The following is a 13,225-nucleotide window of genomic DNA, read 5'->3' as shown; positions in this document are numbered from 1 at the left end:
TTAATTTACTTCCACCAAACGTATTACAGTGAAGTCTTGGTCACTTGGGGGGTGTTAAAAGAATGTGGGAGGCAGCTTAAAAGTTAGACAAGGTGTGGAAAACAAGCAAGAAATCTATCTGGATGGGTTGGAACCAGAATTGAAGGAACACAGGGTGACATTAGGGAGGTGCATAATATGCAAAAGGGGGACATGAGGTCCTTTTTCTAGGGCTCCATTTCACTTCAGGCTGGCCTTATTGATTGTAGTCAGGCATTTATGGTGTTTATAGTCAGTAAAGTGGCTATAAAGAGTGGATATATATTGAGGCAGTCTGTGGATGAAAGTGAATGACCACATGAGCTTGATCACAGGTAATTGTCATTGACCTGTTGTAATAGAGCCTCCACCACATTCCACTTAGACACGCACATTCAGTTGCTTCCTGCAGTGTCCCGTGATATGAAGTTACCAACTGCCCCTGTATGAAGCTAGAATCATGGTTGCTTTAATCCTTTGTTTGAATTTCTAGATACCAAGATGTTTAAAACAGTTTTTTGTTGAATACTTTTAATGATATGCTTTTCTTTATTCTGAACTGTAATTGTTTTGTAAAGTCTTGGAAGTCATTGGGCAATGAATGCATCTCATTTGTTCTATTATTTGCGTTATTTATTTTGTGTTGGCTTCACTTTTCTGTTTTAGAAACAAGCTCCCAAAATGAGTTGGGTTAGGCGTGACTTTGTAAAGGTTTATATGCAAGATATTTTAGTCTGTCAGAATAGTTATATACTAAACAAAGTACTACATTAGCCTATAATCCCCTTGAGTACCCATTTCCCTATAGGTCCCTTCTGACTCAGTTACACAGCAAACTATTTCACTTTTTCTAGCATGTCAAAGGGTCAGTTGCTAGCGTCCTCTCCTGTTCAGCTGGTGAATCTGGGTATCTTGAGGCAATGTTACAATTGCCTCATGTACACAGGCAACCCACTCCTTCTCCCACAAAACACAAATACATGTGAGAGATGCAACTATATAGCCAAACTGGAGGCTGAGCTCTCTCAACTCAGGACTGGCAAGACCAGACAGGAGGAGAAGGAAACCACGCACACCACAAACCCAGTTTCCCATAGAACTATCACAACTGCAAAACAAACACATAAACACACAAAGACATACTCGGAGGCACTGATCAAGTATCTACCAAAACTACAGAGGCCTCCAAAGCAGACACCCAAGCAACTGCCACCTCAAGACATAAGACATGCAACACATAGTTCTCAAAGTCAGTGTGCTAAACAGTCACAGCCCTTAAGGCCAAACACAATGCCAGACCCACTTGTTATAGGTGACTCCATAGTCAGACACACTGACGTCCCACTCACCAGACTGAACAAGGAAAAGATCACAGTAAGCTGCCTGTCAGGCGCTAGAATCCGCCACATAACACAAGCACTCAGGTCACTCCACAGCAAGTACAAGTATGACTCAGTCATTGTCCATGCCGGTGTGAATGACCTGAGACGTACCTCCCTTGACTACATGAAAAGAGACATAGAGGAGCTCTCAGATTATGTAGCCCAGGCCGGTATGACCCTGAGCAGTATCCTACCCTCACCAAGAATGATGCTACAATACAGAGACAAAATGATCAGCTTTAATAATTGGCTTAATTACTGGTGTCATTCTAAGGGGATCCAATGTCTGTCTGCCTGGGATGACATGCTTGACAAGCCACGCTGCTTCGCATGGGACGGCTTGCACCTGTCACCCCTGGGCTTCCGGATATTGGCAGAGGCTCTTGCCACCCCCACAGTGCCTTTTTTAGGCAAGGCTCAAATGATAAACCTACCGCCCTAGAAAACAAAAATGGAGAAAAACTAAGGGTAATACTGCTCAATGCCAGAAGTCTAAACCTCAAGATGCATGCCCTCGAAGCCCTCCTCAGTATGGAGAACATTGATGTCTGTGCTGTGACTGAAACCTGGTTCAAGGCTCCTGAGAGCACCCCAGCACTATCAGGTTATACCTCATATCATGCGTTCCGGCCCCAAAATCCGGACCAAACCACAAAAGGAGGGGGAGTATCCATATTCATAAAGGATACCCACACCTCCAGGTTAGTGGCAACGCACGAAGCATCGGAGACCATCCAGGTGCAATTAACCATAGGTAAAACTGCTCTACAGTTTGTAGCATGCTACAGACCACCTTCTCAAACTCAGGAAACCCACACAGCCTTCCTGAAGACACTGGAGAGTATGAATGTCTCTCCAAACACCATCATATTGGGTGACTTCAACTACCCAAACATAGACTGGGAACATTACTCAAGCCCCAACACCCTAGCCCAAAGGTTCCTGGAGTTCATAAACTCAAATGCTATGGAACAACTAGTCACCATTCCCACAAGAGGAGAAAATATACTAGACCTGATCATCACAAACATGGGGACAAAATGCTCCACACCGGAAGTATATCCCTCATTGGTGAGATCAGACCATAAATTAATCTCACTGGAGATCCACATCCCGCTCCCAACCCCAGCAAAAAAGACCACAGTGAAGAACTTCTCAAAAGCAAACTTCACACTTCTTAAGACTGGAGTGGTATCCTTCAAGACCCCCGAGCCAGTGGAAACCACAACCCACGCTGCTGAAACCCTTACAAATGCCTTCTACGAGCACCTCCAGGAATGTTTGGATCAAGCAATCCCTAATAAAATCAAGACCCTTTCCACCAAAGGCAGGCGCCCGGTCTGGTGGACCCCAGCCATAAACAAACTCTACAACAAGAGGAGAAAGCTACTACATGACAGAGCAAAATCCCTAAAAGGGAAGGCATCTCTGATCACTACTAGCAGAAAACTACGATCACTCATAAAATCATCCAAGGCCAACTTTGAGAGAAAAATCACTAATGACACAAAAGACAATCATAAGGCCTTCTTTAGCTATGTTAGAAACCTGGGTGGAAACTCCCAGATATGCTCAGAATTAGTCCAAAATGATACAAAAATCACTGAACCCACAGACATTGCCAACATATACTGGCAGACAGGTTCAGTGCAAATTTCTCCCCTCCCTCCCCCCCAAAAGGAGAAATATCTATCCCACCAGAGTCTAGCCTCCCAAACATCTCAGATGCCCAGGTGAGAGCTGCTCTCTCTAAAGCAAAAAACACAGCATCAATGGGACCGGACGGTGTCCCCGGCTGTGTGCTACACTAACTCAATGAGGAACTAAACCCACACATAAGGCTGCTGTTTAATCTTAGCCTTACTACAGGATACGTACCCAAAGAATGGCGTACGGCAACTGTGGTCCCACTCCACAAAGGCGGTGCTTCTACGGACCCTGAAAATTACCGCCCCATAAGCTTGACGAGCCTTGTCTGCAAAGCTATGGAGAGGATCATAATGGAACTCATAAAGACATTGGGGACCTACAGACACTGGATCCTACCCAATTTGGCTTTGTCAAGGGCAGATCCTGCCTCTTGAACTTGGTCGACTTTTTCGAAACAGTCACTAAGGCCATTGATGAGGGTAAGGCAGTTCACACAGCCTACCTTGACGTAGCAAAAGCGTTCGACACAATACCCCACTCGGGCATCATAGAAAAGCTCACCAGTTTAGATGTAAACCCATATGTCACAAGATGGGTTGCAAACTGGCTCAAGGACAGAACCCACAGGGTTAGAGTTGCTGGTGCCATGTCCCAGACTCTAAGCTGGTCACGAGCGGTGTCCCACAGGGCTCAGTCCTGGGCCCCCTCTTGTTCGGCATTTATTTTTCTGAAGTGCAGGCAAACATAGGGGGATTGTGGCTGACAAAATTTGCAGATGACTGCAAACTGGGCACCATAATTGACACTCCATCAGACACAGACATCCTCCAGAGAGGTCTCATAGAAATGGATAACTGGTGCCAGAGCCATGGCCTTAAGCTAAATGCCAAAAAATGTATAGTCATACCCTTTGGGAAAAACAAGGTAGCACCTAATTACCACATAGGTGGTAATCCATTAAACACAGAAGACGTTATCAGGGACCTGGGGACCCAAGTTGACAGTAACCTCTCTTTTGACACTCACATTGCCAAAGTGGTTAGGAAGACCTTCTACATTGCCCACCTGATCATGAAGGGATTCACATCCAGATCAGGAGAGGTCATTGTACCCCTGTACTCTTCACTTATCAGACCAATGATTGAGTACAACGCCCCATTCGGAATGTACCTTACCCGACACCTGCAGCAGTTGGAAAGACCTCAAAAGTTCCTCACCAAAAGGATAAAGGGGCTCAAACATATGTCATACGCTGCCCGACTGAAGAAACTCCAGCTCTATTCAGTCGCATACCGTCTGCTCACAGATGATCTGTGCCTGACATACAAGGCCATGTCCAACCCGGAATTAATGGACATGCTCCACCTCAAAAAAATCCAAATCCACCAGAGCCACGAGAGCAAGAGACTTAAACCTCAACACGGATATAAATAGGATGTGCTGGAGGGACAGATTCATCACCCAGAGACTCCCTACACTATGGAACAGAATCCCAGTCCATGTGACGCAGAGCCCCTCACTGACTCTGTTCAAGAGAAATCTTGACGAGTGGATGGGAGATCGTAGGTTTACCCCGGGAATCATCTCTGTGTCACTGCTGGACAGAGGCACAGCAAACTAATGGGTATAGTATTCTCATCCTAAGGGGTGGTGAAAGCCACACACACTCTGGCTAGGCTTATAAATGCCCTAGGGCAGATAGCCTAGTATGAACCTATGAACCTATGAAAGTACTCCATTTTCCTTCAGTAAGAATCGCTGAACTTTTCTTAACCTGTATCTTTTGTGTTTTTTACGCTGTAGAACCTGATCATTGACTTGTATAAGCTACAGTCACTTTCTGACTGATTCTGTGTGCTTCATAATAAGACTGTTTGACAGAGGCTACAACTTACTAATCAAAACAAGTTTTTATAGTGATTTGTGTATCTTTTCTTTCAGTGTTTGGTGCCTTTCCTTAAATTTTGTAATGAAAGTATATGTATCTTTATCTCATACTTTCTCCCTAGTTTAACAGCACTGTATTTACAGACATTGAGGAGGAGGGGCTGCTTTTGTCCCTATAAGTCTCCGCTGGCTGTTTCTTTCTTCCTTTTGTTTGAATGCATTTAGCTCTTCTAGAGCAAGCTTTTAACAAATGTTACATAATCTTTTTTCATAACAAAACCACAGTTAGGAAATTATGTAACCCCCTCCTTTAACATTGCCTAGCTACATTTATCTGTCCTGTAATTTGAGTACCTCTCCTCAGTTATTTTGTTTAACACCGTTACTCTGACTCCATATTGTGAATCATTCCTCCTACTCCTTTTCCTCAGTGTCAGACCTCTGATTGTGATGCAACAAAATCTTTTGTACTGAAGTGTCAGCACTATTTGTGCACAGACGTGCATCCCATATTATTTATGAATCTATGAAGAGCTTTATATTAACATTGCAAATGTACAGATCTGCCTGTGCCATCATATTTATTTATTGACATTTGATTACTGGGAAAGTCTCACTTGGTAGGGGACAATTTTCAGAGGAGGCCTGGGGTGGGGGGCTCCAAAGTATCCCAAAAACATTTTAGGAACAATAATTTTATAGTCTTGAAAAAGAAAACAAAAACATCTGCAGTTTAAATAATTGTACAAAATTTGATATAATGTGAAAACAGTAGTTAAGAATAGATACAACTTGTATGACAATGATTTTGATGCTTAGAAAAATTTTAGCCAGTTTAAAGCAGAAATGTAAAGGTAAATTAATCATTATCTCGGAAAGTAATGTTTGTCTGGTCTGTCCTCTTAACACTTCATGGTCTCCATCTTCACATGTACATTTTCCTAATCCATTTACATCATCACATGTTCAGCTGACCTAAATGGGGCATATTAGTGGAAGTGATAGTACACTAGGTAGAATTTGCTGTCATTCCTAACAGGAGACTGAAGTATGCAGTGCAGTGTAGAAAGCTTAAACATGAGGCCAGCTAGATGTTGGAGTGCATATGCAGAAGGTCAGAAGTATGAGATGGGGAGGTGGGTTCTACTCTTGTGCAGCGTATTAATGAGTCTTCTCTTGGAATATATTTAACTCCAGCAGCTATATCTTAGAAATGACATACTGGGAGACAAAATGGTACACACAAGTAGTAACCTGAAGTTAATGGTGTGCAGAAGAGCAAGTATAACCTTAGGATAGTTTAGTTTGGTGAATAGGTATTAAAAGGGATGCGACGATAGGAGGAACTGCCAACTATTCCAGGAGAAGTAGGGCAGTGGATGTGTAACATGTGCCAACACAGCTAGCTGGAATTTAGTAAAAGAATTATATGTTATTTGAATATTAGACTGATTTGTACAGATGCTTGTGTTGAAAATGTATTTGTAAAGTTGCTGTGTTAAAAATGCATCAACAGTGTGCCCTGCTGGAAAGAAAAGGAATGTACATGTATTATTGTAAATGAATTAAATGCATATGTTTTAACAGAGGATACTGGAAGAGAAGAGGTTAATTACATTCCATCTGTAGCAAACTTTGAAAAATTGTTGAAATTAAATTAGGCCAAAAAGACTATATCTTACAGTTCTGGTTGCAGCCAGAGACAAAATGTCTGGGAAGCCAAGTATTAAGAACACTTCTTTATTGTCTCTACCAGGGAGCTAATTACTACTCTTGAAGACTAGAGGTTTGAAATTGTTTTACGACTTCCAGGAGCTGCAGCAGATCTGAGCAAAGCTTTGTCTGTGTGTATGGTAACACACAGGTACTAAAATCCCGGCAACTTCTAGTGTTGGTGATAGTATGGGCAACAGTCAGATGACCAGATATGATGTCATTCTGTAAGCTATACCAGAAGTAATGTTTAGATATTATATTGAGAAGTCTGTCAGTCAGACTAGTCACTTTGTTTTGGAAACCTGATGTAGAATGGTCCATCAACCTACTTTATCTTGCCTTGCTGTAGTAAGTGAACCAGAGAATATTAACTCTTTAGATTAGTCAGGAAAATGTAGTGAAATTAGTTAAGTACTGTTTTTCTGTATCTATGTGAATCTGTTCATCTCTGTTATTTTAATATTTACTATGATTGAAACTCTGGTGTTTACTGTAAATAGATATTTAGCATTTTCTTGTTCTTTTGTTCTTTATTATTAAATATATTTCAGCTTTTCATTGTGGCTGGTTCTTTTAGAAAATATTTAAGTTTTGAGAGTATTTGCATATATTTATTTGGTGATAACTGTGGCCACTCCAGAAAGCTTGGCTGTTTGGTCAACATTACTATTTGTGTTAATATTAATTTCACTCAGAATAATTGGGTACCCTTGCAAGACCCTTAGGTAGCTGGTTTTGTAGTGCGTGCTGGCAGTGACAAATACCTTATAATCTCGGCAGAAGCGAGCATAGCTAGTAAACCTCTGCCAGCCTTTCCCACGTGTGTGTATGTGTGTACAAATCAAATGTGTGTGTGTGTGTGTGTGTGTGTGTGTGTGTGTGTGTGTGTGTGTGTCAGCTACTTGAAACAGGGACACTAAGCACTGGTTTCACGTATGTTCATAGTTTAGTACTAAGCTAACTGCCCTTACGAGCCATTGTAAGCCTAGCCACTTATCCCTTGTGAGACTTAAACCTTGCACCTTGTGTTTGTAAGGCAAACATCTTAGCCATTAAGCCACCCTCCCACATAGAGAGTGGTGGAGGACTTGGCTTGGGTGCTTGGCTGAGGGCTTTACTCTGCAGTTGTGCCAGTTGGGAGTCTTATTGGGAACCTGGAGGGAGACCGAGAAACCCAGACCCCGGGCTGAGTGTGTTTCCTGTGTGCCCTTAAAGGAAATTGTGCTTGATGCAGAGAGGTCTGCATCTGGAAATACTTAATGTTTCCATTTGTATTCCACGTGAACGTCCCTCCAGTGTCAGTGGTGAGTATTGAGACTCCTTGATTACTGGCCCAGAGTGGGGACGTCACAAGGGAAACATGATTTGTAGGTTTAAAGACTTCTGTATAAGGAGGACATGACTGGAGGAAAGAAGCATTTTCTAGTTCAGGTTAAAGCAAAGACATGCATCTGGAGTGTTTCTCCCTGGGCCTCCACTGAAAATTGGCTTCATTCCAAGTCGGACTTTCCCGGTTAACAAATATTAAATAAATAAAACAGTGTTTAATAAAAACGGTGATGCATACCTTACATGAAGTGATATGCTATAGTTATAATAGTGGTGCAAATTTGTGGGCGGGATGGGAATGAAGGGGAAGTAATTAGGAGTTATTACTGTAAGTGGCTGGACAACCTTCATTGGCTGTGCCTTCCTGTGGACTGAGTAGACTTAATATTCTGGCTGTATTTTTTGTCTGCATTAAAAAAATAGAAAAAGAAAAGTACTGCCAAAACAATCATGATTTGTTAGCAGTGGTACTCATTTGACAGTGAAGAACTGAAAAAAGTGCATTACCCAGTAGTGCTGTTTGCAAACATTCTGCTGATTATTTTTGAAGAGTCCAGGTAGGGAATGCTACATAACCAAGCCTCCTCTAAATGAAGCAACAGAGTCCTGTGGCTCCTGTTTTGACTTGACTTTACTTGCATGTTTGGTGGCAGTGTCTCTGTTTCTACAGGTTACCTTCTAGGAATACTCACCTGCCTAAGTTGTCTGCTGTACTGTCAAGTGGGACACATCTGATAAAGCACCATGCATACTGTTAGCAGAGTGCTTTTCCAGCAGATGTATAGGTATGGGAATAGATATCTGGTTATATGAAGGCCGAAATACAAGGAAAATAAATATCACATTTTCTTGTTTTATCTTTTCAGTCTAGATCCAGAACATAAAGAACAGTTAATTGAAATAATTGAAAGACTGCTGAAGGATAAAAGCACGGTAAGTGAACTAGTAGCAGTATTGCACAAATAGTGCTTTTTGATGGATTTTTTTTAATGTGCAACTATGCTTGCTTTAGAAGTATCCATCATGTGCAGCAGACCACTCAAGTTGTTACCATGCAGTTACTATTTGTTTGAGATGAAAAATGCATTTATCTTTAGGGTGGCATTGTGATGATATTATTTTTTGGTTCAGGAACTGATAGTATATGTTCTGTAATTATTGTAATATCTCATTTCTGCAGGAAAATGGCAAGTTTTGTTGTTTAGGCCTTTTCAAGGACACAATCTAAGCTAAGTGACCAGTTGTTTGCAGTGAACTGTAACAAATGGTGATAAATGCTTTCTCTTTCTTACAAGCAGTTGCAAGAAGCTGGCCATTGGATATGTTTTTATTAAAAAGGGAAGCGTTTTTCCACACAGCGTTATTGCAGTCATATCAGTGTTTGATGCAAAGAATAGAAGGTGTTATTTTTATAAGCAAACATGCTGCTGTTTACTCTGTTTATTTGTCACTTACTAATCTGAGAACATATATAGCTGGGTTGAATACTCCAAATAGAAAAAAAAAACTTAGAAAACTGAAAGCATATTAATAGCAGTCTAAATATTGTAGCATCCTTAACAGAAAAATTTCCGTTACAGTAAACTCTCAGTTAACCCGCACCCATGAGGATTGGTAGATGCCGGATAACTGTAGTTTCTGGTTGCTTGAGAGTTACTATTAAAAATAGGCCTAATACCGTACCCTGTACTGTTTGTTTGGTTTGACTTGTTCTTAGGTTGGGGAGAGAGGGAATTTATTCCTATCTTCCTTTTTAAAACTCTAAACATGTAAGGTATGTTTCTGCGAAGGGGAATCAAAAAGCGCAACGCATGAAAGTTGTGCTGTATTTCTTCGATTTTTTTTGCTGGTTGCTAGAGAGTTCTGGTTGCTTGAGTTCTGGTTAACAAGAGTTTTACTGTGTGTTTTTCTGAAGTTCAATTATTTAATAGTGACTTAAGCTCTGTAGAATAATTTTCCATTCTTAAGTAAGAAGTTTGCAGCGTGGCTCAGAAAAAATTCTGTTTCTGCCTTACAGCTGTAGGGTTCAAGTTATGGTCCTAATCCTCTGGTTACTTTTATGTAAAAAAAAACACTTTTATCACCAAAGTAAAAAAAATAAAAAAAAACACACTCCAGGAGCAGAAATAGCTGGTAAAAAGATGTTAAACTTTTTAATATAACCTCTGGTACCTCAGCTACCTGTATAAAAAGTGGCTGCTCTTATTGTACTTCATCCATTGAAGCCAAAAAGCCGAGGTACCAGAGGTTATATTAAAAAGTTTAGCAGCTTTCTACCAGCTTATTTTTGCTTCTGGAGTGTTTTTTTTTAATACTTTTATGTAAAATCTGAATTTCTGCATGTATCTGCACAGAGGTACTGTAGTTTTAACCGTGTAAACCATGTTATGTTTGTGTGTGTGTTTGTGTGTATTTATGAAGATCATGCATTTCATTGAAACCACCCTTATTGACTAAATAACATTGAAAGCAATTTTCTCATAAAAATCAGCCTCACTGCGTTCTCTATTTTTTTGTTTGTTTATTTTTCATTAGTAATGTGTGCTTAGATGTGCATTTCTCTTCAGTTTACTAGTCAGATTTTGTTCTTCCGTATCCTCTCTCCTGTAGCCCTCCTTAGCTCACCGGCCATTGCTGTAATTACCATGGCTGCACAAGCTTTGGATCCCCCATCTGCTGCTGCCAGGCTGCCCCCAAAGTGACCTGATTCCTAGGTGGGCCCCCAACTTTTCAAGGAGTCAGCCATAAAGTATTAAACTCATTAATATCACCTCAGAAGCAAGATATTACATCAGGAGATACAAGATATGGCAACAAAAGCCATCTTGTATGTGGTGGCTGGTTAGCAGAGTCTAGCCACTGCTGCACCTCTCAGCACACTGAATATTTTCAGATAGGTACGGAGGACAGACTCGAGGATGTGGCCACCCCAGGCCATTAGAAAATCCTGCCTCCTAGCTGTCCCACACGTCCACTCTGACATTCCATCTTATTGTGCACTCCGGTCTCTCTGAGCTCAGTGAGCTCTCTGCTTAGCTTCCTTCCCCTTGGAAAGGCACATCCATCCTCTCCCTGCCTGTGCCATCAAATACCTGAGCTGCTCATCAGTTTTGAGTTATGTGGCTCATAGTCGTGGCTGTATTTCTGTTCTCCATTGGCATAGCTATAATTAGATTTTGTTGAAGTGGAGTGCTTCAGATTTGGTGGTGTGCATTTTCTTTTTGCTTTTTCCCCACAGTTGAGCAGTCATGAAGCTAGCATATGCAAGTTTGGTGCTGCGAAGAAAGGCTAAGTCCCCCCGTGGGAGTGAGGAGTTTTTGTTTTTATAGGTTTAGTGAAAGTGGCTTTTAGTAATTGTTGTACAATAGCGGTTTTATTTTACTGAAAGTGATTGTGTGTGTGTGTGTGTGTGTGTGTGTATATATATATATATATATATATATATATATGTATGTATATATATATATGTATATGTATGTATGTATATATATGTATGTGTGTGTGTGCACGCGCGCGCGCACACGCACAACTGCTGCTCATACATTGCATTTACCATTGCTGTTGTAGCCTGGGTCAAGGGAGGATTAGTCTTCTGTGGATTACTTAACTTACACAGAAAGAGTATACCCAGAACCTGCATTGTCTGGGTTTCCTCCTCTAGATGTATTACAGTTAGACTGACTGCAGAGACCTGGTATCCATCACTACTGCTGATGAGTCAGGATTTGTATTGACTCAGGTCAGCAGGAATGTAAGTTGAAGAAAGATAAAACTGAGAATCCCTTTTGGCAAGCCCTCATCCTCAGGGAATGTGTTCACTGCTGGACCTTTGGCTGATGATAGAGGAACAGCCAGTCAGTAGGTTACAAGAGCTTTTTGAGCATCACATCCTAGACAGCAGTGATGAAAAAAATTGTGCTTTTGGTGTTAGTGCAGGCTTCTTCCTAAGGACTTGAACATAAAAGACTGTCATCAGTACTGGACTCCCTAGATCTCTGAATGTGCATCCTTGTGGGGGATGGTACTCCTAAATTTTGTTTTTTCATGTTTCTGGGTGGTGGTAAGGGTCTTAATACATATGTAAGTGTGGCAAAGACTGACTTTGCTTGGTCAGCAGAGATTAGCACCAGTTGTAAGACTTGACTGAGTTGTTTGAAGAGCCTTGACTGAGTTGTTTGAAGGGTGTCAAATTCCCTTAAGATAAGGAGGCATAAAAATAATTTAAAAATAATTCGGGGTGTAAGAAACTCAGGGCTGTGGGTAGTGTGTTTTTTTTTTAAAGGTAAACTATGGTCTTTTATATTGATTCTGAGGGGACAGGTTGCAGTTTCTGGTGAAATGTATATGTTTTTGTTTTCCTTTTCTAGGAACTTGACTTTTTTATGCAGTAGAGACTGTCATAACCTTTTTTCCTATTTTCTTTTGATTAAAAGTCTATGTTAACATCCCAAATCAATTTGAGATTTGCTGCATGCCATGTTTTTTCTTACTCTGCCATAGCTACCCTATCCATTTTTATTTGTACTTTTATGACCATGTGGTCTGCCTTTTATCTCGTATTGGTATATGTAGTAGAATATTAACATCTTATATTTGTTCTGTTGCTTGTCTCTTGCATCTTTTCTAGTTCTCATTTACAAACTGCTTAGAGTGCTATAGATCTGAGCCCCTCAACCCTCATAGTCTTCATTTTCCTTTCATTAAAAAATAGTAAAACTATCTCAGGTTTGCCTTTTGCATTTTATCTGACTGTATGGTGGTGTTTTCTAATCTCTTTGTGCAGTTTGCTTTTCGTATGTCCAACACAGTCTGGATATGTTTTCTTTATCTGTCATCCATGGGAGACAGATCTTATTCTTCTTGAATGCTATGAATTTAATTTACTATTTATTCTTTCATCAGTTTCATAACTATATTTTTAGTTAACTTTCTATATTTAATGCAGGGAATTTTGATTTGTCCTGGTAGGTGCCTGTGCTCCCTTGTAGTGTAGCTTGTTTTTCAGTAGTATAGTCAGTATGTCTTCAACTTCCAAGCTGTCTGTAAAAACATTTTGAGAAAAATGATTTTTATCTTAAGTTTGGAAGCACACTTTACAGATGTGACACTTTTCTGAATATTTCTTCTCCTTTCAGTATATTGTGAATGAGTAAGTCACTTAACTAGACCATAACAATCCAGCCTTCTTTGAAGGGTGCACTTTGACTTAAGTGAGTCGTGCTTGATTATATAGTATAAAGTCT

At 40.6% G+C, this 13,225-nt stretch overlaps 1 protein-coding gene across 1 annotated transcript in view; it reads left to right on the top strand.

Annotated features, from left to right (window-relative positions):
* Nucleotides 1–13,225, top strand: part of AP3B1 (adaptor related protein complex 3 subunit beta 1) — a 2,578,902-nt gene that overhangs the window by 228,899 nt on the left and 2,336,778 nt on the right. The window contains exon 6 of the mRNA XM_044063704.1: nt 8,849–8,915. Coding sequence (XP_043919639.1) covers nt 8,849–8,915 — 67 coding nt within the window. The remainder of the gene's footprint in view (nt 1–8,848; nt 8,916–13,225) is intronic.

Source organism: Protopterus annectens, chromosome 2.part2 (assembly GCF_019279795.1).
Source record: "Protopterus annectens isolate FY-2018-M chromosome 2.part2, PAN1.0, whole genome shotgun sequence".
NCBI classification, from domain to species: Eukaryota; Metazoa; Chordata; order Ceratodontiformes; family Protopteridae; genus Protopterus; species Protopterus annectens.
Note: the sequence above shows the minus strand (reverse complement) of the source record. Positions and strands in the feature narration are given on the sequence as shown.